A 25,319-nucleotide genomic window follows, 5' to 3' on the forward strand; every position below is an offset into this window, starting at 1 on the left:
TGTGACTCAGGTTTGACATTTAAAACATGCAGCAGTTTCCCATTCATGAGATCATTTGAACCTCAATGAGGCTATTAACTATTCAAAAGCAAGGATCAGGTACAACTAGGATATCTGCTCCTTCTAATCTCCCTTTGCGGCCAAAGCTCTCTACAGGCCCCAGCTCTAAAGGGACTATTAATAAGGTAAATAAGGTGGGAAGAGAAAGGCAGTGCGAATACACAGAGGTGATGAGGTCAAGTGAAGAGAAGGGCTGGAGTGACGCTCTGGAGGTCTACCTCCAACTCAGATCCTCCTCCTGGGGGTGGGGGGCAGCTTTATCACAGTTCCCGCACACCAAGAGAACTGTTTGCTCACTTTTAGCTGAGTTCCTTTCCATGTATGTGTATGGACAAAATAAACTCTTCGGCACTTTTTTTTTTTTTTTTTAGATAAATAGACTGCTTTTCCTTATAACTAGCCAAAGTGGATTCCTTAGTTAATATTCTCTTCAGATTTAGCACTCAGGATTCCCAAGGGGGAAAATGACTGACAAAGAAATCTGTGAACCTGCAGACAAGTTGAGCCTATGGCTGCTGTATCCTCCACTCAGAGCTCTGCTGCCCTCTCTGCTTGGCAGACCCCATACATCCACAAGCTATCTATTTAAATGACATTTCTTTGGGAATGCCTTCTTGTCACACTTGCTAAGCCCCAATGTTGAGTAGGGGGTTATAAAATGAACTTCCAGAGTACCCCATCCATCTGAATGAAATGACAGCACTGCTGAACTGCTTATGGACATAGCTCTTGTTCCCACTAAACAAACGTATACTTCAGGAGGGCTGCCCCTGTGAACCTCCAGGCTCAGCACGGTGTCCCCCACACAGGACGTGCCTGAGGATGGACTGGATAATATGGATGGGCTCATACACACTAAGTGTGCCTGAGATAGCAAGTGCAGGCAAGTCCTCTTCAGATCACCCTGCTGGCTCAGCATCCCCAAGTAACTCTTTCATAAGGTTGAAACTGAAACCCCAAATGGCCTGAGGGAAAATAAGGAGGACTGATTCCAGATCTTAGTCTGACTGCTCAGGGGCTTCTATAGTGGCCTCTTTTCTAAGAAGGGCCAGTGGCAGCTGTCTGTGTTGAGTGTCTTTGAGGGAGGACTCCAAGCTGCCACCCCTCTCACCCAGGCCCTGAGGACTTGCTCACGATTGATTAACACTAGTGGGCGGGGCTGGGATAGGAGAGGGGATGGGTCAGCTCCACACAGCCTTCTCTCTTGCCAGCTGCTCCTGCAGGGCCATATCAAAATGCCTAACTGCTTTATAATTCCAGGATCCACTAAAGTGAACTTTAATTATACTTACAGTAAACTTTAATTACAGGCTTAATTATTAAACATATACTAGGCATGCTCAGAACCAAGCAGTTCTGGAAGAGAACCTTGCGCTGAAATATAATGCTCAGGCATAGGACTATGAGGAGAAAGGGGTGCATAAAGAGGGGAGTTAGAAGAAAATCTGTCACACAAGGTTCGGGGGGTGGGGTCAGAAACATAGGCAATGAAGAGAGAAACACACAGAGAGAACAAGATGATACAGAAGGCATGGCAGAGCCAGAGGCAGGAGAGTCAGAAAGAGACAGAGAGAAGCAGGAGAGAGACACAGAAAAAGAGAGACAAGAGAGAAAGAGAGGGAAGAGAGAAAAGAGACTTTAGAAGGAATGAAAGAGGGGGGGCGAGAGTTAAGGTGGAGAAGAGAATAAGAGAGGGGAGAGGCACAGGGAGGGGGAGAAGAAGAAGAGGAGAGGAGGAGGGGGAGACGCATGAAAAGAGAGAAACGGAAGAGTCCAATAGTGAGGGGAAAAGTGAGCTTGTCAAGTCCCTGCCGTGGCAGCCCTACCTTGACGCTGCCAACTGCTCTCTCATGGTACCCTGGCCAAGGACCCTGCCTGGGAGAGAGATTACAAGCTGCTTCTTCCTTCCTGTTGAGAGAGCAGCTGGAAGGGGAAGTGGGGACACACAGAGAAGAGGGCTAGAAAGAAGAACAGCAGTCACTGAAATGAGGTCCCTGAAAAAGAAAAGGTGGATAGAGGGAGCCTTTGACAGATGCTTCATTTTGTTAATGATATTGTGTGATTATTTCAGGGTAGTTTCTTCTTGATTCACAAAGTGGCTGACGTTTACTCTCCATCCTCTCTCATCTCTACTTCTAAATAGCTGCTTTAAACTGTGACACACAAGTTCCAGAGTGTTTATGCCTGTGCACCCAATTACAAAGGAAACCAATGTCTTCCCCACATTTAAAATGTGCTGCTGACATATTATAATATTTATTAAGCACTGCATTGCTATTCAATGAGTCTGCAGGACAACACTTTTAATAACCACCTATACAGATAACTGACCAATTCATGCTGGTCGAACTTGAGGCACTTCTAATATCTGCTGTCTGAAAGCCACCCAGCTAAATGGTTATCTACCTACTGCATGCCTTAAAGGGAACCATGCATGCATGGAGAATCAAGAGGGACTGATTTTAAAATGAAATCTTGCTCTATTGACAGAGGATATTATAAAAAGAGTAATAATAACTACTAAAATCTTTAAAAGTTCTCTACTTCTACATGATTTACCACTGACTTCCTGCCACTGGGTGGAGTGAGAGAGCTGTATACAGAGATGTAAGGCTCATTTATCAAAATGTTCTTTGTCTTCATTACATGGAAGAGATGACAGCTGTAGTGGACATAAATTACAGGGTTTTTGCTCAAAAGGTGTACCCCCTCCCCAACATGCAGGCCAGCCTTTTGTCATAGGGCTTAAAGAAAACACCTCCTAGTCTAAAAGTGTATAGAAGCTGTCTTTAAAAGTATTATTATTATTATTATTATTATTATTATTATTTATTTTGGCTGCTCCCACAGCATGCGGAGATTCCAGGGCCAGGGATCAAGCCCACACCACAGCAGTGACAATGTCAGATCCTTAACCAGCCAAGCCACCAGAGAAAACCTTAAAGGATTATTTTAATAGGAATTCAGGAGTTCCTGTTACAGCACAGTGGAAACAAGTCTGACTAGTACCCATGAGGATGCGGGTTTGATCCCCGGCCTTGCCCCATGGGTTTGGGATCCGGCGTTGCTGTGAGCTGTGGTGTAGGTTTCAGATGCGGCTTGGATCCCAAGGTGCTGTGGTTGTGATGTAGGTCAGCAGCTGTGGCTCTAATTTGACCCCTACCCTGGGAACTTCCATATGCTGAGGATGCAGCTCTAAAAAGCAGCAAAAAAAAAAAAAAGGATTCATTTTTTTTTAAAAGAATACAATAGTTAGTACTTATTCTATTCAGTGTATACTAGGTACAATAAGTATTTGTTGGATACATGAGTTAAGGTGTCCACAAATATCCTATGACTTTAATCTTCATAGCAACCCTTTAATCTTCATAGCAACATTGCTTTTTAATTCCCACAGTACAGATGAGACCACTGAGGCACTGGGAGGCATAGAAAATTTGTCCAACATTCCCCAGCAAATCAGAGGCTGAGCCAGGACTAGAACCTGGTTTGTCTGAGTGCATAGCTACATAAAAACCATGCAGCCTTGGCCTTTTAGTGCTAGAAGGAATCAGGGATCCTTTAGGATAAGTCACTTGTTTTCCCTAGAAAAAGTTGAAGTCCAGGGATGGGAGATAACTTGGTCAAATAACCAGTGAACAGTGACAGGTCTGACTCTCAGTCTGGTGCTCTAAGTCAGGACAGGCAAACCACAGCCCGTGGGACAAATCCAGCCTACTGCCTCCTTTGTACAACCTGTGAGCTAAGAATAGTTTTTACATTTTTAAACAGTTGGGGAAAAATCAGAATAATATTTTGTGATACATGAAAATTATATGCAATTCAAATTTCAGTGTCCATAAATAAAGTTTCAGTGGAACACAGCCAAAGTGATTCATTTACAGATTGTCGATGGCTGCTTTTGTGCTATAGTGGCAGAGCTGAGGAGCTGTGACACAGACAGCATGGCTCATAAATCCTAAAATATTTCGACCCCTGATTTGAGTGACTGGGTTTTTCTTTTCCTCCCCAGGGACAGGAGAGGTCAGTGGAAACAAAGCAAATTCAATAAAGCAGAAGATTTCTTCTCAAACATCCACTATCCCTGGGCCCCTGCTCCTCCTTCATTATTCTTTCAAGTGACAATCAGATGTAGAAAGTCCATTTTCTTGGTGACATGTAAATTTAGAAGGCTTATCACATCTCTTGTGTCTTGTTATGGTAAGGTGAGAAAAGGAATACTTGGACATCAGAGGTAAAGCTCGTGTGCAGCCGCGCCCCTCATTCCTTCGAGATGATGGGCATCTTACATCCCATACCTTGCAGACAGCCAAGTTGTGGACAGGAGCTCAGATAAAAATGATAGCTAACATTTATTGAGCCAGTGATCATTCTAGGTTATTTTAAAACTCATCTGCTCCTTACCATAACCCTGTGAGGCTGCCACCTTTTTACTCCCCCTTTCACAGATGAGGAAGCTGAGATTTAAACATGGCTCCCTTACCAACTAGCTGAGCAACCTAGGAAAATTACTGCAGCTGGATGAGTATCTTACTGAAATACCTTGTATCCTTCACATTTTTGTAACAATTAAAGATAGCCAGTGGGGCTGTATCATGCGCACCCACTTGCTTCAATGATTTCATCTCCCAGGGTTAGAAAACACTGAATGCTGAGGGTTGTGAGCATGACAGCCATTCCTACGATGCCAGCCAGCAGTGGCAAGAAGCTGATGGCTAGATTCTTTACAACATTTCAATGAATGGTGTACATGTACTGATGATTATGCAAACAGGTTTAGGATCAAGTTTAACATGTAACTGTTGATGGTTTAGGATAGGTACTTACGCTCTTGTTTTCAACTATATGAACTCTCTCAAAAAAGCAACAAAGATGCTCATGTAAACCAAAGGTAGGTTGAACTAGAAGAGAAGGAACCCTCAGGCAAGCAGGAGCATGTTACAGTCCATACTTGAGGGAATAGGAGTGTTCTTTTAAAGAAGGAATGTTCATATGCCCAAACATTTGCATGTGGACTTCCCTTTTATGCCTTCCCTGAGTCAACTTTATGACATTTAATCCATGTACGTTTTAATTTTTGGGTGACTGCAGGAATTTTCAAAGGTCATTGTGGTGGTGTGAGGCTTCTGTCTGCCAGGCTGACTTTGGAACTCCACTGCTGCATGAGAAGTGACCTGCCATGCTTTGAATGTACCTGTGCATGCTTTGAATGTACCTGTGAGAATGACGGAGTAGACATCATTGCGAATACCTTCCTGAAGAGGAAGTTTGATTCTGAGAGCTTAATATTGCCTGTCAAATGCTTTGTTGGTGCTTAATGAAATCTTTCAGAGCTGAGGATGGAGGGGGATTTAGCCATAGGTACTGGGGGAGTTTTCCAGAATCCTAGGACTTAATGTTGGCCTCTTCTCTACATTGGGCTACAAACCACACCCCACTGTCTGCTTCTGTAAAAGAACATTTACTATGGCACAACTATTCCCAATTCCTTTTGGCACCATGATGGCAGAGCTGAGTTATCACAACAGGGACTACATGGCTCACAAAGACTAGAATCTGGCCATTTACAGAAAAAGTCTGCAGACCTGTGTGCTATACAATCAAGGTTTTGGTCCTGTGGCTGCAGAGGACAAGAAGCCAGTCTCACTTGGTGCTTCTCCAGCTTGAAGTCCCCATTTCCTACTTCTGATGCCAGGGATGGCTGTATGTCTAGGGAAGAAAATTCCACCTGTGCTGTGGACCAACAATAGTCAAAACTAGGCTTAAGGGCCCTCAGTCTCTTTACCCACATCTGTGGTGGGCAATAACAATCACAGAATTATTTTCCACTAGCTGGATACAGTCTCAGAATTTTTCTTGGCACAGCACTGAAGGCAGCCACTGCCAATATAATAAGTGGCACGAGATGACAGCTATCTGTCATCCAGGTTCTAAAACATTCCATGAGGAAATCAGTCTTTCAGCTCCCAAACAGCCTCAAGGTGGTGCTCTCTGGGAGGGGCTTCTTAAAGGACACAACTATTGTCTGTACAACAGCACAGACAGAATCTGCCTGAATCTTTTCCTTGATAGCAGTGTGTTTCTTCCCTCACCTTGACGGCTGATCAAATATGATTTTCAAGTTTTCCATAAGGAAACAGAGGCATGAGGAAATTATCTGACTGGTCACTCAGAAGACACTCAGGGAAAAGATGGTGGTACTGTGAGGTCATAAGCGGTCCTCAGACCTGCCATGCTCCTTACTGAAGAGCCCCACCCCCAGCTTCTGCTCAGGAGAACAACTGCAGACTCCTGTTTTGGAAGAGATGTCCACTGCCTAGACTGGGGCAGGCACCTGACCAGTAGGCAGCTCACTCCTAAGGCAGACTAAAGATCTCTGATGTACTTGAGAGGGGCCTTTCCTTCCATGCAGAGAGGCAGTAATTGGCATAACATTCCTTGTCTCTTCTTTGACTATCGCTGGCTCCCCAGGGGCAGTGGAGAGGCTTATCTGGCTGTGTAGTCCAGCCCCTTCCGTGGTGCTTCCCTTGATCTGCTGCTCACAGTAATCTTAGGTCACCCCTATCCCTCAGGGTTTCTGCACAGGGCGATGGGAGGCCTGCCTAAGTTCAGCAGTGCCCATGACTGGATGTGAAGAGCTGTCTAATTCTGGGGTTCAGAGTAAGAAAGCTCATTGATGGTACACAATGAGATGCCTCCTTCAACTTCTCTATCAGTAATGGTAATATTTTGGTTTCCTTAGACTTTTTTCTTATTTTTTATCAGGATCAGAACCCAGATGGGAAAGCATCTGCTGGGTCCCCTCAAAGACCCCAATGGCATGGCCTCATTAGATGGATTGTAGAAACAGTAGTGATGGTTATTGCCTACGCTTAAAAGATTGGCAGCCTGTGGGGTCTGGACGTCCAGGGAACACAGAGGAAGCAGTCCGGCTTTAGTGAGAGGCTGAGAGGGTGGAGGGGCCAAGGAAGAACAAAGGGAGAAAGTCAGAGTAGGTGCAATTCTATTAACACCTTACACTAAACTTTTTTATTAAGGTAGTTGGACAGTCTCAAGTCATTGCATCGATAAGAACAAAACATAACAGTGCATAATACAGAGACCACCTTCTTAAAGGAGTCCTTGTCCTGCAAGTACAGTGACTACTTTATTTAAGGTGCATTAGTCTTTTTCTTGTGCAAGGCAGCAGATGTCCCACATAAAAATTTCAGTTAGTCACATGAACTATCTAGGGGTAAAATGAGAACACAAATTGCCAAATATAATAGATTCCTTTCCTGGAAACTTAAATACTAGGTATAAAAGCTCTAGCTAGCCTAATACTTTTGGGAGGTCCTGTGAGACTTGGTCTGATGTTTAAGTGTGGTGAAGCTTCAGCATTCAGAAATATTTATCCATTGAGACAATGAGAGGGTTTAAGCCTTGATGACAGAACAGGATTGTCTCCAATGTCTCATTTGGTTTAACCTGGAGATGATGAATTAAACACTAGGGAGAAGATGCTAGTGACTAAAGGGAGGTGAGGCAATAGATGCCAGTGTGAATTGGAATCAGTCCCAGTAAAGAAGCACCCATGTGGGACAGTGTAGGAGAGGAGGTGATGACAGGGGAGTGGACAATGGTGAGGCAGAAAGTGAGATGAGGAGCCAGGTGTGCAGAAAATGGGCACCATGAGAGTGGGAACAGAAGACAAGTGAAGATGAGAGAGAGAGGAAAATGGACATGCCCTTACAGAGAACATCAGAGCCCTGCTCCAGAAGCCACACTCCCAATGACAGTAACATCAGAACTGAAGGGTGGAGAGAGGGGAGGATGTGCTTGGACAGGCTGGGGTAGAGGTGGGGGCCAGGTCCCTCTCAACTTGCAAGGGAGCAGGGACTCAGGAAGGGAAAGAAGATGAAAACTTGGTACGGAGAATGGTCGGGAAATGTGCAGAGGCACAGAGGCCAGGGGAGTCATCAGACACAGAGCTAGCCATCGGCCCCACTGGGCATCTGCGCTCACTCCATCCAGGAACCTGCCATCCTTTAGTCCCTGTGGACTCAAGAGTATGAGCAGCAAGCCTAGGGCTCAAATATTCTGAATGAGAACTTTCCCAGGCTAGTCAGCCACAGTCAACCTGCCAAGGTTCTTTTTGATGCGAGTCAAAGGAATAATCAAGGCTCTGTCTCTGGGCCTCACACCCTAGCATGACTGAAGACTTGCAGAATGGATGGCTGCCAAGTGGATGGATACAGCTGAAAGCTCTGTGGCTGTCCCTTAATGCCTGAATGCTCGGGGTTTCTTTCCTCAATAAGCAGACCAAGCATCATACAGCAATTTCCCTGTGTTCATGGTAAGAAGGACACTTGATTTGCCTTTCTCTGGCTCCAATCTGTTAGTATTTTAGGAAGCAAGGATGAGGAAGTGTTCACGAAGAAGTGGTGCTGGTGCCTTATTAGGAAATTAAAAGAAACAGAAGACAAAGTTTCTGACTCAGAGATGTTTATGTTCTCAACAATTTTAGAAAGAGTTTAGGGAACATTAGAGAGATTGGGAAGGATAAGGAAGGAACTCTTGTTTATAAAGACATCTGGCTAAAGAGAAGCAAAATGTTTATGTAGCTGAAACAAAATTTTGATATTGGGTGGAAAAATCAATTCAAGAAGATCTGACTAATAGAAATGGAATCCAGATTATCTAGATTTATTATTATTTCCTTATGAACTTAATTTGGAATTGCAACAAACACTTGAGAGAAAAGCATAGTCCTCTTCAGGCATATATGACACAGAAGTGAGTTGCAGATTTTAGTGGGACCAGCAAGAAGGAAAAGTGAATTCTAAACAGAAAAGTTGTCTTAAAGTTTTGGCAGATTCTGATTCACAACCATTAAACTTCCCACATGAAATCCAAAGCTTTGGCTAAAGCACGTTGGCACACTGAATACACCAAGTTGTTGATAAATATCTGTACATTTCTAAATAGTATCATGGGTTGGGCTGAATTAACCATCTAGGTAACTTTTGTGCCAAGTATATATACATTTCAGAAAGGAAGGAAAAAACAAAATCCATTTCAGATTATTTATTCTTTACTCATGCCAGGAACAATTGTCTACAAAAGCTAAACTCTCCTCAAATGTGTGCTTGTTCAATTTAGCCAGGAGTCTTTTAAATAAAAATAATCCTGTGTCTCAGCTGGTAAACTCTATTCTGATAAGGCAAGTAAATACATGTAATTATAAAGTTACCATTCTCAAAGAGGAGAGTAATCCTTTCCTTATCCACTGGTAAAACAGCTTGTAATTATTATACAGCTGAGGACAAAGATTTGTCCACAAAATCCCACTAAATCAAGCCTGATTTGATTGATTAAAACTTTCCACATCAGGACATTTCTAATACACCATATACAGCAAGTCTTTAAAATGTGGGCCACCAATTGTTGAAACTTATGGCAAAGAACTTGGCTCTTCTAAATGGCCACATAATGACCAAGAGAGGCTACATTCTTAATTAAAAGAAATAGTTAACTAGAAACAAAATCACATTATCAAGTTTTTGAACTGTCAGTTATCTTGGTCATTAAAAATTTCACATTTGGGGAGTTCCTGTGGTGGCTCAGCATGTTGAGAACCCGACTAGTATCCATGAGGATGTGGGTTCAATCCCTGGCCTCACTCAGTGAGTCAAGGATCTGGTGTTGCTGTGGTGTAGGTCACAGACACGACTCAATCGCACACTGCTGCGGCTGTGGTGTAGGCCGGCAGATGCAGCTCTGAATTGACACCTAGCCTGGGAACTTCCATATGCCACAGGTGTGGCTCTACAAAAGAAAAAACAATCACATTTGTTCAGACTATACAGCCATGTGTCAGAGTATCCAAAACTTAGAAAGCAGTTAATGAATATTGCAATAATAATTATTCATTGCTGTAGTTCAGACTCACGTAAGGTTTTTCTACCACACTCAGCTGTTAGGTGTCACTCGGGTTTTCATAGTGCTGGGATGGTGGATACTCCTTTCTCATCTCACTTTTACTAGCCAGTCAATGGTGTGTGTTCTGAGAATGTGAACCAATTTTAATACTAATAAGCATAATGATAATTTTAAAGTTTATTAGCTAAAACAAAGTGTTATGTCAAGTTAAACAGAAATTATCCCTAGAGTTGTCTAAAATGTTCCCACCTCTGTACCATTTTCTCTTTCTCTGTCACCATAGACAGTGAAGAGTTTGCTCTATTTAGAAAGAAAATAGGAACAAAACCATACTCTAAGGTTGGGTAAAATATAACTGAATACAGAGAGATTTGTGAGAGGAGCAGAATTTATGTTCTGACCCAGAGGAAAGCAAACGAAAAATTTACACTCAGTCTAAGAAAAATTCCTCAGAAGGCCCTCCAGTTAGCAGCTTTTTCCCCACTGGAAACCCTGAGGACAAGACTTGCTGTGACAAGAGATGTCTTTTGATTGATTTCCCATTTTAATTGAACTGTACTGTGGAAACAATTTCCAGTGCAGTGAGTCCTGAGTGTGGTTTACTGGGGGAGATGTATTCATTTGTCTACCATACCTCTCTTTGGATTATCCCCTATATTTCCACATCTCTACCTCCACACAGATTCCACCTGATATTTCAGCTTCATCTCTAACTGGGGATGACTAGACCCTAATGTAATCCTCTCCCATTCTATCAAGTTTCCATCTCTGGCTCTCCAAGGTCCATCAACTATGCCATTCATTCTCCTGGTCATAGATTTAAAACCCTAGCTCCCCTCTTTGTCTCATCTCTTTTTTCTATCTCTGCTCTTGTTTCTACTCAGTCTTACCTCTCTGTGAGGGAAATCTGCCTGCCTGGATTTTTTTTTTTTTTTTTTTTTTTTTTTAGGGCCTGCACCCATGGCATATTGAAGTTCCCAAGGTAGGGTTTGAATCAGAGCTGTAGGTTCAGGCCTATGCCACAGCCACAACAATGCAGGATCCGGAGCCAAATCTGAGACATACCTCACAGCTCATGGCAACATTGAATCCGTAACCCACTGAGTGAGGCCAGGTATCAAACCTGCGTCCTCATGGATACTAGTTGGGTTTCTTACTGCTGAGCCACAAGAGAAACTCCCTGCCTTGGTTTTAGATTCTACCTAATAATAGTGTAGATTCTGGGTCCTAACTTGATTTTCCCAATCAGTTCTTTTCACTCATAACCTGTTCCTCAAAGCCATTACTTTCTCCCGGACAGCCACCTGGTCTATCCAGGTCCTGGCTTTCCTTGTTGGCCATTGTTACGATGTCACTATCAACTCCCAAATATGGAATAATCTGACGACTCACTTCTGATCCTTTGTTAAATTCCCTTCTTCTCCCTTCTTCCCAATGATTCAAATCTCATTTCCATGCTCAACTTGGAAATTCTCCTTTTATAATATTTCTCTGCTAACTCACATCTCTAAAATAGTACTATGATTATAGCGGTCAATATCGAGTAAGCGTAAAAAAAGGGTATGCCAATGACAGTGGGCTGAGCTATAACGAGCACAGCTTAAGAGACACATACTTTATAGGAGCCTGCATTCCCTTAGCACAAAGAGCACAGGCTTGGTTTGTATTTAGCTCCATTTACAGGATTTTTACAGATAAAAAGTCTCCAAATTTCTGTATTTCATTATCTATGACCAGAGCCAAGGGTAGAGTTAGGGCAGAATTCTCCAACTTTCCCTTGCTTATTACGCAGGACTGACAGAATTTTGGAATAGGTCTTATCTTGGTGTGGGGAAGCTGTGTTCCCAGAAAACATACATATGGATATCAGTGAGTGTCTTTGGTATTACTATGTTGAGCTTATATGTAGCTAAGTCATTTATCACTTCAGATGCCAACGCCTATAAGAGGAAGAAAAGAAACCAGCTAGGATTCCAGAAATGTCAAAAGCTCTGCTGCTTCTTCCCTCTTGATAAAGGTCCTAGGTGCTTATTATAGGATAGGGGCTATTATCATAAGAGGGGGTTAGTGACAGAAAAGGCCACCAGGGACATTTTTAGCCTACATAAATTTGGGGCCCAGTATCCTCTTTGAGATCATCTTCAATTCCCCATGATAGGGTGGATGTTGTAAGGTATAAACAGCTCCATGGCCAGGCTGGTGGTTATTGGGAATGCCCCAATGGCTACTGCTACTAAGACAGAAGCAGATTCTTTTAGGGCAAACACTGATTTACACTTTATATATATTAGCTTGTATTGTTAATTTTTTTCTTTTTATTTCCCCAGTTATCTAGTAGCTAAAATCATTTTTTGTATTTCTATGCATCCTTCTTGATATCTAAAGCCAATGGCTTATACATAGTATTCATTATATTAATTAATTAATTAAAAAAACACATGCATATACCTTGGAAGTGCTTTCACTTAAAAGATGCAAATCTGATTCTCTAACAGACTTAGACATTTCAATGCTTCTTCCTAGTAGCTAAAAGAGGCCTTTGATACAGCCAATACTGATTCTTAAGGGAGATAATTTTAGATGTGGTATTTTGCATATGTTAACATGTATACCATCCTGATATACATGGGAAGGATCTGCTGAATGACAGGGATCATTTATTTACTTCTGGAATATTAAGCTTAGTGTGAAAATAAGAGATGTGCTCCTTTTAATCTTTTGGGGAAAATTGAAAGTGCAGTAGCTTTCTTTTCTAGGAATATACTACAAGCTAATAACTTAGAGGCCTCTGCTGACAATGTAGGCACAAGGAGGATCACTAGACAGAGTCCACCAAAGCATGCACTAACTTCTAGTCATTTCCAAATGAAAGACAATAGTATGCTTTACTTATGTAGACTTGCTCACCTTTAAGATGCAGTAAGAGCTGACTTTCTGAATCTGAGGGTCGTTGGTCACTTTGACCCTGAGGACAGTCTGAGATCAACATTTTAATCAGAATTATACTAACACTGATGGACCCATTAACTCCTTGATTAATTTTCTTTTCATTGCAGCCTTGTCAATCATCTTCCTTTGCTGACATTATTTTATTGGGATCAGTTATACTGCATTAACATTTTTAAGAACTTTTAATTAAATCATGTTTTAATGTCCATATTAAACTTTGCCAACTGGAGCCCTTGCTATTAATATTTTTCTTTTGTCATCACCATTTCTTTCAAGTCCATCTGGTGCATAACTAAGTCTGTGAGGTAGAGAGTCTCAGCGAGGTGGAGGGAAAAGGAGAGTGAAAGAAGAAAAGTAACAGAAAGAGAAAAATGCCCTAAAAAGAAACAACAACAACAACAAAAAATGGGCTGAAATCTGTAATGATGTGGACAGGACTTTTGTATGGTTTTCACTAATAAGTGTCTGTTTTCACTGCTCTACTACAGTGGTTCTCAAAGTGTGGTTTAGAGAATCCTGGGGCAGATCCCTGATGTAAGAACTATTTTTAATGTAATTATGATAATAATATTCTGTTGGCATCTGCCCTGAAGAAGCAAAAGTAATGATGAGTAAAACTGCTGGCATATTGCCATGGAATCAAGCAGCACCAAACTATACTAGTATTCATTTTATTTTTCACCACTTCACACTCACAAGGAAAAGTTGCCACTTTCGAGTACGAGTTTCTTTAATGAAAAGTAAAAAAAAAAATTATTAAATCTCAATTTTTGAGTACACATCTTTGATCAAATAGGAAGTAAACAAAAAACACTCTTCTGCATACTGAACTATGATTGTTGTTCTGAGGAAAGGCATTTGTATAATTGTTTGAGTAGCAAACTAAACAACCCACTTTTATATGGAACACACTTTTTTCTTGGAAGAATGTAGAACACACTGTGGTTGTTCAGACTTAGTTATCTGGCAGATATTTTCAAAAATGAGTGAAGTAAGTGTGTCACTCCAAGGAAAACAACTGACCATTTTGTGGATGAGAAAATTTGTTCTTTCAGGTGAAAATAAGAATTCTAAAAACTTGCATCTACCACATTGACAACTTACCAATACCTAGATGCTTCTTTGATAATGGTATGATATTAACAGGTGCGAATTTTTTGTATTGTATGTTGAAATGTGTTAACCTTTGGAAGATCTGCATAATCCAAAATTTTCCATATGATCAGTGTGTGATATTACAAATCATGCATGTGTAAAATCCACTTATTGTGAAAAACAGACCAATGGATTTTAATGAGTATAAAAAGTTCATTGAAATAGTTCCAGATTCTACATTAAAACTAACCTTTGATAAAAAAAACTAGTACTTATGGGTTTTAGTGTAGTATCAAAGAATAATATTCAAAATTACATGAAATCATTATCAAAAACTTCCCTTTTCCAGATATACAACCCTATGAGGCCAGATTTTCTTTTCTTTACTTTTTCTTTTTAGGGCCATACCTGCGGCATATGGAAGTTCCCAGGCTACTGTCAAATCAGAACTACAGCTGCTGGCCTACACCACAGTTACAGCAACATCAGATTTGAGCCGCATCTGTGACCTACAGGGCAGCTTGCAGCAATGCTGGATTCTTAACCCAGTTAGCAAGGTTGGGGATTGAACCCACACCTTCATGGATACTAGTTGGGTTCTTAAACTATTGAGCCACAACAAGACTTTCTTTTTTACTTTTTTTTTTCCATATTTTCTTCATATATTTCAACCAAAACAGCATACTGCAGCAGATGTGATGCAGAAGCAAATATTAAGCTAGATATTAAAGGGATGTGCAAAACCATAAAAAAAAGCTGCTATTCTCACTAAAATTTAAAAAGATAAGTGATTCTTTATAAAATATGTAGTATATTTACATATGAAATACATAATATAAAAATTAAAATCTTATTATTATTTTTTTTGTCTTTTTGTCTTTTAGGGCCATACCAGCAGCACATGGATGTTCCCAGGCTAGGGGTTGAATTGGAGCTGCAGCTGCTGGCCTGTGCCACCAGTCACAGCAATGCAGAATCTGAGCAGTGTCTGTGACCTATGCACAGCTCACAGCAATGTCAGATCCTTAACCCACTGAGTGAGGCCAGGGATTGAACCGCGTCCTCATGGATGCTAGTTGGATTCACCAACCACTGAGTTATGATGGGAACTCCAAATCTTATTATTTAAAAGATGAGTATTTAAAAAGTTCTAAGTAGTTACTCCTAAAAAACAAATTAATGTATTAATCAGTTAAATAAATTAATAAATATTGGCAGATATAGTCCAAAATAAACAAGAGCTCTTTAAACAAGAAGAACAAGAACAAAATGAACAAGAGCTCAATTTTAGCAAGTAAATGATTCCTCAGACCAAAAATTTGAGAACCACAGCTCTTCCATAATGAATAATTCTTGGAGCAGCATTTCTCAGAGTATATTTCCCAGAACACTAATCTCATGAAATGATTCATAATAAAAGGGCTCTACTCTGGAATATGTTTGGAAAATTTGGAGACTCATAACATATGCCATTCTTAGAGAGCTGTAACCCATATTAGAAGCTCAGAGAGGTACTGCTGTACTGCATTTATTTCATCCTATGTAACCCAGTTTCCTTATGTTGTCTCAGAAAGTTTGTGAAGGAAGAACATGCTGGTTACCTGATTTTGAAGGAGTATTGGTACTGTAGCAATCTGTTGAAACTCACCTTCAAGCCGGACCACCAGAGGCACCTTGAGTTCCAGCTCCCGGCATGCTTTGGTGATCCCATTGGCAATGATGGCACAGTTGACGATTCCACCAAAAATATTCACTAGGATGGCTTCAACCTGAAATTAAAAACAGAAAGGTGCCCATCAAAATGCTGATAATCAACATTCTCCCAAATAACTGGTTAAACAATAGAGACAATTAAAATAAGACTCTTTAAAAAAAAAAAAAAAAAAAAAAAAAAACAGAGGAGTTCCCGTCATGGCGCAGTGGTTAACGAATCTGACTAGGAACCATCAGGTTGTGGGTTCGGTCCCTGCCCTTGCTCAGTGGGTTAACGATCCGGCGTTGCCGTGAGCTGTGGTGTAGGTTGCAGACGCGGCTCGGATCCCGCGTTGCTATGGCTCTGGTGTAGGCCGGTGGCTACAGCTCCGATTCAACCCCTAGCCTGGGAACCTCCATATGCCGTGGGAGCGGCCCAAGAAATAGCAACAACAACAACAACAAGACAAAAGACAAAAAAAAAACAAACAAAAAAAACAAAACCACAGAACATACACTATAAAAGACCCCAAAACTGTTAAGAAAGCTAAAATTTAGTACTGAATTAGTAAATATCAATATACAACATTATTATAGTAACCTGGATTATCCCATCAATCATGTCTCTGAATTCAAAATGAATTCAGTCATTTATTACATATTGTCTCTGCTTTGTCTTATATATTATTGTCTAAAATTGTTAAGAATAGTGTCATTTAAAACATGTCTTTTTCCTCCATGGTTTATACTTGAATTTTACCTGTCACGGTATCTCATGAAATATTTCAAAACTAGAAACATTATTTTTCATTTTTTATTAATAGGTAAAAATTCAATTTTTTTTATGCTTCCTTAATACCTCTTTGATATGCTAGTGGTATATTTTAAGTCAGAGATAGCTTTATTATCTTAACAATCTAATCTTTTTGATTAAAAAAAATACCCCCAAAATAAAGAGATACAAGCTCATACCATAAGTAAGGGTGTAAGAAAAGTCAAACCATTGACTGGAATTTTTCAGATATGTAAATTTAAACCCATCATGTTAGCCTGTTTGTACATATTCCATATTCAAAGGTGTGTGGGCTGAAAAAAATTGTACTTGTCCTGACTTGATAAATAGGTATAAGAAAATCCTGTATAATTAACATGAAGAATGAGATAATGAAGAGAATTCATTACCTAGATTAATTGATAACACCCACAGATAATGGCTATTCATCAAGCTAAAGGCATCAAAATTCCAACAATGGAGTCACAATTAAATTATGTTACACTAATTGCAAAGCATACGAATATGCTACATTCCATTTTAAAATGCCATTGTTTCAATATGCTAAATTAATAACACAGAACATATGAGAAAAGAATACCTTATTTTTGTTCAGCACTTAATTATTTTAAAAAATGCCATTACATGAACCTCATTTTTTTTTTTTTTTGGTCTTTTCTAGGGCCGCATCCATGGCGTATGGAGGTTCCCAGGCTAGGGATCTAATCAGAGCTGTAGCTGCCGGCTTTCGCCAGTCACAGCAATGTGGGATCGGAGCCACATCTGTGACCTACACCACAGCTCATGGCAATGCTGGATCTTTAACCCACTGAGTGAGGCCAGGGATTGAACCCACAACCTCATCGTTCCTAGTCGGATTTGTTAATCACTGAGCAACAACGGGAACTCCCTCATTTTTAATTTTGATCCTTGCAGTGCAGCAGAGTAAGTCCAGTGAGGGTTGGCCCCCTATTGCTGATAAAGCCATTCAGAGAACTCACAGGATGTATGCTAGTGTTACAAAGCTAACAGGTAGCAGTGGTGAAGCTCAAAGTCGGCCTCTATACTGCCTACTTATTCTTCATTCATGCCAGCTGCTGGAGCTGGAATCTTGGGCAAGGGACATACCCTGACTTGAACATGGTTTCCTCACCTATAAAATGGGAATGATAGTACTTAGCTCATAAAGTTGTTGAGAGGCCTAAATGAGCTAATACATGTGAAATGCTTAATATATGCCTGAAGGTACCTAATGGGTATTTATACATGCATTTATTTCAACAAGCAATGATGAAAGTGGACAGATTACCTAGACAGAAAGCATAAGAAGTAAGAAAACCTTTCAGTAGACTGCCACTGTGTTGAATTTGAGTATAACAGAAATGCAAACTTACTGAAGTTCAATACAAAGGTAATATTTTAAGAATAAAATAAATGAGCAATGCTTCAAACCAATTAGAGACTGGGGCTACTCCCAAAAAAGAATCTCCCATTACCATTCACAGCAGGCCAACTGGTAAGCAGAAGCTTGCTTTCTAATGACAGCTATTAAATGCTGTTAGCATTGACGCTTGGTACAGCAGTAGTTTCCAAATAGCTGTGGGATGGAGAGGAGCTTGCCAGAACAATGGAAGAAAAAAAAAAAAAAACAAACACTCAAGAGCAATAATGACTCCACAGGGTCCAAAAGAGAAACTCAGAACAGCTGAGGCTCACCTGTTTTTTGCAGAACAAAGTTCTCTAGTCAAGTACACTCTGGCCCCTGAACACCTCTGCCATAGTCCAACCAGCACATTCTTTAAGGATAAATTCAGAGGTCAATGACTTCTCAGTGAAGTTTCTGGTCATCAGGTTAGGGTGAACTACTCTATTTAATCCATCTCAAAACGGTATGATTGTTCTTTAGAGTAGTTATAACACACACAACAAACGTAGGTGAAAGTATCCACACAGGTAGGAGGGGGCGCAAAGAGAAGGGAAGATGCCCACAGCCCTGTGAAGTAGTGCTACTCAGTGGATGCACACCCTGGAGTGAGTGTCAGACGTGAGCTGCGAGTCTGGGGTTGCCTCATATGCTATCAGTTCCCTTGAGTCTTTCATAGCATTAGCTCATTGTTTTTAATTAGCATCTGACAAATTGTACACAAAAGTAAACCAACCACTTCACCTGGTAATGAACCCAAGAAAAAGCCCTGATTTCCACCAGTGGAGGGATAGGTGACTTTGTCAGATGCGCTGAGAAAGGTACTATTGTTCTCCAACATAGCATATTTACCTCTTACCCTGCATCTCCATCCAAAGATGTAACACCCTGGGTGGGTCACCTCTGTGGTCCTCTACAACAGGATTACACAGTTTTTCTATCAGTAGCTAGCACAACCCATGACATAGTGTAATCATTTAATAAATGATGGTTTCAAGAGTGAATTAAACTGATTTCAATAGACACTTAATGGCCATCTCTCTGGCACCAGGCACAGAATTAAGTGCTTGGGATATGGAGATGAATAAAATGTCATGACTGTCCTCAAGGAGTTCAAACACTAGTTTGAGAGCAAGACCAGTAAACTGGCAATTACAATCCTGGCTTCTCAGTTTCTTGGGGCTAAGCTGAGGTGAGAAAGGTCTTTTAGAAGAGGTGATGTTCTAGGTGATAAAGAAAGACCAAGAATTTAGGTAAAAGAGGACAGGTAGGATGAAGGCAGAGCTGTTGGTTCTTTCAGGACCTACAGCCTGAATGGAGAGGTAACCTGAGAAAATGCAGGTGAAGTAGAGTGGCAGGTACCAGAGGCCAGGGATGGATGGGAACTTGGCTCTTTTGGTTTATTCTTTCTTTTTCCAGAACTGGGTGAAGGAAAGTCTTGAAAGTCTCCCTCAGGGGTGGTGGTGGGATACTGATGGGTGAAAGAAAGAGAGAGAGAGACAGAGTAGAGTGAATGCTCATGAGAGAACATGAGATGAGGAATACAGAGAAACCATGTGAGAGCATGGGAGACAGTGAAATCAAGAAATATAAGCAGTGAGAGAGGGAGCATGAGAGAATGTGAGAAAGAGAGAAGGAGAAAAAGAGTCTGAGTGATACTAACAAAGTAGTCAGGATTTTTACAAGAGGAGCAGCAGACACAGCAGTACACAGGCTGCTTAGCTCCAGGAAAGGGGATCATTTAAGATATGCGGCTTGGAGCACGAGAGGAAATCACCACCAGGGGTGGTGGGAAGAGCCCACATCACCAGAGATGATGCCATTCTCTCCTCCTGTAAAGTAATTTGCTGCAGTAATGCACTTCAATGGAATTCTGATTTTAGGTTTCACTCTGGGCCAATTTCTATAATTAACTACTGTAATATGCAATCTTCAAAGTGAAAATGAAATTAAGACAGTTTGAAAATGAAAGCCTTGTAACATTATTATTATTATTTAGCATTTATAAAGCACATCAAACTTTCTATGTGTGCCTCATGTGTTCATTTATTATTACAACTCCTAATTGCATTCCACGACAAAACCAAGAGAATTTTTTTTTTTTTTTGGTCTTTTTGCCATTTCTCGGGCCGCTCTTGCGGCATATGGGAGGTTCCCAGGCTAGGGGTCTAATTGGAGCTGTAGCCGCCAGCCTACGCCAGAGCCACAGCAATGCGGGATCCGAGCCATGTCTGCAACCTACACCACAGCTCACGGCAACGCCGGATTGTCAACCCACTGAGCAAGGGCAGGGACTCAGTGGTTCCTAGTCGGATTTGTTAACCACTGCGCCACCACGGGAACTCCCTTTTTTTTTTTGCTTTTTAGATTGCACCAGGGGCAGAGGGGTCAGACTGGAACTACAGCTGTGGGCCTAGACCACAGCCATAGCAACACAGGATCCAAGCCACTTCTCTAACCTACACCACAGCTCACAGCAATGCCAGATCCCCAACCCACTGGGCGAGGGAAGGAATCGAACCTGCATCCTCATGGATACTAGTCAGATTCATTTCCATTGCGCCACAGTGGGAACTCCGAAAACCAACAGAAACTTTTAATAGTCTTTCCTTCCGCCACTCGGGCAAAGGGAATGGTTTTAAAAAGTCAGTGCTAGGTCTATTTCAGAACCAAAGTCTCTACCAGAAGATTCCTAAGTGCTTTCAGGAGCAGGCTTTCCAAATTCTTGGGTGAGGATTACAAGGGTTGCTATTTACTGTTTCACAAAAGTAAAGATTATCTAGTGAGACAGTTACGGTTCCAGGTCCACTGGCACAGGCCCCTGGGCCCCAGACAGCTACCCACATGGCTTTGCAGGTGGCCGGTAGTGCAAACGCAGGGTTTTTCAAATGTCTGTGTGTGTTTGGTTGGCCCTGCAAAGTACACTCTGGGCGCAGAGTTCAGCCTGTAATTAAAAGTAAAGACTGAATCTCAAAAAAAAGAAAACTTATACGCTGTGGTATATAGGGTTTGCCTCTCAACCCTAAAAAAACCAACCAACCAACAAAAATCACAACTAAAATCCCCCTATTGTGGGGGAGTGTAACCCTTTTGAGTATTTGATGAACACTACAGAATCTTAGGTATGTTCACATACACAGTGATTTTGGGGGATAATTTTAGGCAAGGCCTATGACTAAGCTGCCCCTTTAGGATTTGGCCTTAGAGGCAGATGATGGCCAAGGCTAACATATAGCACATACAGACAGCATAGGATATGCCTAAGAGGTGAACTGTGAACACTTTGCAAATATTTAGAAAGTTTTGCTTGAATGTGCATTTTCCCCAACGAAGTATCTATAATCTTTAAGAATCAAGATGTTAATAATAATCACCAATACAATAATAACTAATGTTTACTATGTATTTAGCAGGTGGTAGGCAGTATTCTAATTATTTTACAGGTATTAACATATTTAACACATATATACTATATGACGTAGATATAATTATTATCCCCATTTTATAGACAGGAAAACTGAGCATTCTGAAGAGCTAGAGAACCATTGGGACTACAGCTTTACCTACTGTTGAATGTCTTTCAGAGCTAGCAAACCTACTGAGGTCCTACAATATGCACTGTGCTTAATATTTTCTCATTCATTACTGCAGCTGATTCCGTCACAAACACTTGAGGTAGATATTAACTCTCCTATTTTACAGATCAAAACAGTGAGGCTCAGAAAGGTAAAAACAACTGCACCAAGTCATGCAGCCAATCTGTCATCAGGATCAAAACTTCACTTCCTTTTCTTTAAAGGAAGTGATTTAATGAAATGCAAATATTGCCAGATTGCTGAATGAAAAGTAAGTTATTTAATCAAAATATATTCTGGACGGCCTACTTTGTGCTAGACACTCTTAACCACTCGGTGCGGTCAGTAGGTCGGCTGGCAAGAAAGATTTAAAATAGACAAAAAAAATATTCTATATCTACTTCTGAAGTTGTAAACCATGATATTGGTTATGAAGGGGAGGGGGACATTGGGCACTCTGAGATCATAGGACAGGACCCATGTTATACCTGGTGGTCAGGGAGAGCCTCTCAGAGGCAGAGACATTTAGCCTATGATCTCAAGGACAGCTGGGAAGAGGCCAGGTAGATTATGAGAGGAATGAGAAGGAGGTACTTCAAGACAAGAGAATACCATAGGCAAAGGTCAAGGGACAGAAGAGAAGCTGGTGCCTTTGAGCAACTGAATAGAACCTTGAGGAGTATCAGGAGGCTGGGGCTTGTAACGTGGAGCACTAGGAAATGAGATGGACCAGACCAGCAGGAACCAAATCAGAGTCTTACAGGATGAACACTATGAGGAGGGGTTTGAAAAGCCTTTGATTTCCAGACACCTACACAAGTTTCAGGGAGGCCAGGAAGGGAACTATCAATTATTCAGCATCCACAATGTACTCACATTAAATTTATGAGATAGGTTTTAGAACCTCTATTTTATGGATAGACCGAGGCTCTGAGAGTAGGGTTTCTTAGCTACTGAGACATAGTTTCAACTAGGGTCTGTTTCATACATGCCACATGCAGGACCATCAGAAACAGCTGGGCCACTTTGGGGGAGCCACTGATATACACCAGGGGTTGGCAGACTTGTTCTGTGAAAGACTAGTCAGTAAATATTTTAAGCTTTGTGGACCAGTCTATGTTCTAGCTATTCAACTCTGCTGTTGGCAGCATTAAAATGGTAATAGACAGTATGTAAATGAATACGCAGGCTGCTTTCCAATAAAATTTTATTCACAGAAATAGGTGGGAGGCTAGATTTGTCCCATGGGCCATAGTTTGCCACTTCCAGACAAAGACACAATTGACTGAGGGCTATCCTCAAATTCAGTGCACCACTCCTCCTTTGCATCATTTGGTGTTTCATTGATAGTGGCTTTTCAGATTTTAAGTTCTCTCCCTTTATTGGACAATTTTCTTGCTGTCACTGACAGCATTAATGTACCTAGGGTGTAGCAGGGGCTGACTAATAAATGTGTCCATTCCAATTTTAATATGATTCTTTTGAAACAAATCTGTACCTTTAACAAGTTCACAAAATGACTTGAATGTCTTTGCTTTTATTCTTCTCTCCCTGACATTGGCTGAAAGTGAATAAAAAGAAAGATTTCAGCAATAAGCCAGCCATTTTGCAATGATTATTGCATAGTTAAGTACTATATTGCATTTAAAGTATGCTATAGTGTATACATTACACATAGTAAGTGCAACCTATTGGGTTTTGCCTCTGCTTATTCCAATTTAGCATGCTAATTCAGTCTCACTGCAGTAGACATTGCTGATAAAAATCAAGCAAGCATGTTTACATTAGGCAAGATAAGGACTTTCTTTTAATCACAAGTTATTTTAATTCTGAATGTTGATGCTCTTGTTTAAGCATCTGTTTTTGTGGAACTGTTTTTCTCTTTTTTTGTTGTTGTTTTTATTTTCCTGCTGAATTCTAATCATGTCTTCTAATCCATTGGCAGCCAACGAAGGAAAATAAATGGTGAAGGAAATTAGATGCAGCTTGGATAATTGATGTTTGTATGCCTGGCTTTAATAAAAACACTCTGCTAAATTAGAGGGGAGTCTAAATGGATTCAGTCAATAAGGAAGTGATTCAGGTGAGGAATTCAATCTTGGGATTTGCTGTAATCTTAGAAATAAGCAGACAGATCAGTTCAACTGGGACCAGATTTGCCTTCTGCTAAAGTCTGAGCGAGTTTCTACAGCTTGCTTTTCTACCTTGGGTTTGTTCTTGAAGTTTGAAATTATTTTCTTTTGTACAAATTCAAGCCCTAAGATCCTTAGATTAAAGCAAATGATGTACAAATCTACAAATGACATGAGAACAGCAGAATTTCTTGAAAAACACCCTACTGCTCCTGCTCTGCCCTTTTAATTTCCACGAAGGAAAAAAAACTTTTAGTAAGTAAACGCTCTACACAGAAGAGCTCAGCTTTTAAAGGAAATATTTTAAACATCACTCTTAATCATAATCATTTTGCTATTTGTAATTAATCAAGATAAACCCAATCATTTAATTCAAATTTGGAATATCTATCAGGTATTCCAAAACAGATGGGTGAAGAATATTTGCTTGGAGAGCCAAGTTGCCATTAATCTTGACCTCTAAGACCAGCCAGGATGAAATAATGTTAATGCGTCTAATTCATCCTTGTTCTATTTGCTTCTTCCTGAATTTTCACCATATGTACTTCTTTCACTCTTTTCCTCAAGTAAAGGGTACAGAGGATTAGCATTTATTCCATGTTAATTTTTATAGGTGCTAGGACTGATGTACTACAACCTTCCCTGGCAAGTAAACTGAGACGCAAGGAGATTAATTAAGTTGATCAAGAGCACATAGCTATTAAGCAAGGGAGTAAGGATTTGAACCAAGTCAGTCCTGCTTCAAAGTCCATGGTCTTTCTGCTCCCCCTGACTGCCTCTCTATAAGCAGTCACTTCCGTGATTAATCAAGAACCCCACTTCTACTTTGGTCTAATTTCCAAGCTTCAAGGGCACATTTCTGAGTTCTACATTCTTGTGCCCAACAATTTTTTGCTTTCAAATTCCATTGCTCAAAGTGGATCAGAGGTAAGATGTCATTTATAGTTTTGTGGAACAGTGGTTTTGGTTCTTCATCCAAGATGTTCCCTATTTACACTGATAAAAGAATCACCCAGAGCTGTGGTTTGCAATCTCTACTTAGATGGGACTACAGAGTGGTGATGATGTTTTAAGAGTGGATCCTGGACTTCAAAACTCAGAGACTGTCCTGAAGTTGACAGATGTCTCTATAGATCCCTCTCCGCAGACTGATAAGCTCCCCCTTTCCCCTTTCTGATGCAGTGAAATTTATCTCTTTGCCAATGCAATTATTTCTAATTATGACCAAGGAAATTCTAATGGTGAATTATGCCATTAGAGATGTCATTATTGATACAGATTTTAAATATTAGGCAATGGAATGGCCAGTGAAAGGAATGAACACTGTGTGGGTGGCTATTTGAAAAGTTGTGTTGAGACTGATAATGGAGCCATGACCTGGTTCAGTGGGAGATCTGCGACCGTGAATGCCACTGCTCATCCAAAATGGGACACAAATGCTTCCCCAGTTGACAGCAAACATCGTGGTGGTGGTGAAGTCAGCTATTAACAGGATTTTCAGGAAAGGAAAAAATATAAAGATGGAAATGTTGGTGTTATAAGCAGGCATAGAAGACAAGAAGTTAAAAGGACTGAAGAACACAGAGATTCCAGCGAACAGCACAGACATTTTTTTTTTTTTTTTTTTAAATCTTTTACGGAGACATTTCCCATATCCTTTGAACTGAGAATCAGAACCATTGCCAGGATTACAAAAACTA

At 40.7% G+C, this 25,319-nt stretch overlaps 1 protein-coding gene and 1 long non-coding RNA gene across 2 annotated transcripts in view; both read right to left on the reverse strand.

The window, feature by feature from the left end:
• Positions 1–25,319, reverse strand: part of SUCLG2 (succinate-CoA ligase GDP-forming subunit beta) — a 262,823-nt gene that overhangs the window by 5,073 nt on the left and 232,431 nt on the right. The window contains exon 10 of the mRNA XM_047778950.1: positions 15,674–15,794. Within this exon, the coding sequence (XP_047634906.1) occupies positions 15,674–15,794 (121 nt within the window). The remainder of the gene's footprint in view (positions 1–15,673; positions 15,795–25,319) is intronic.
• Positions 22,681–25,209, reverse strand: LOC125126490 (uncharacterized). Its single transcript, XR_007134646.1, has 2 exons — positions 24,997–25,209; positions 22,681–23,048 (listed from the first exon to the last, which is right to left on the reverse strand). It is a non-coding gene; the product is annotated as an uncharacterized LOC125126490 (long non-coding RNA).

The sequence above is a fragment of the Phacochoerus africanus genome, chromosome 1 (genome assembly GCF_016906955.1).
Source record: "Phacochoerus africanus isolate WHEZ1 chromosome 1, ROS_Pafr_v1, whole genome shotgun sequence".
NCBI classification, from domain to species: domain Eukaryota; kingdom Metazoa; phylum Chordata; class Mammalia; order Artiodactyla; family Suidae; genus Phacochoerus; species Phacochoerus africanus.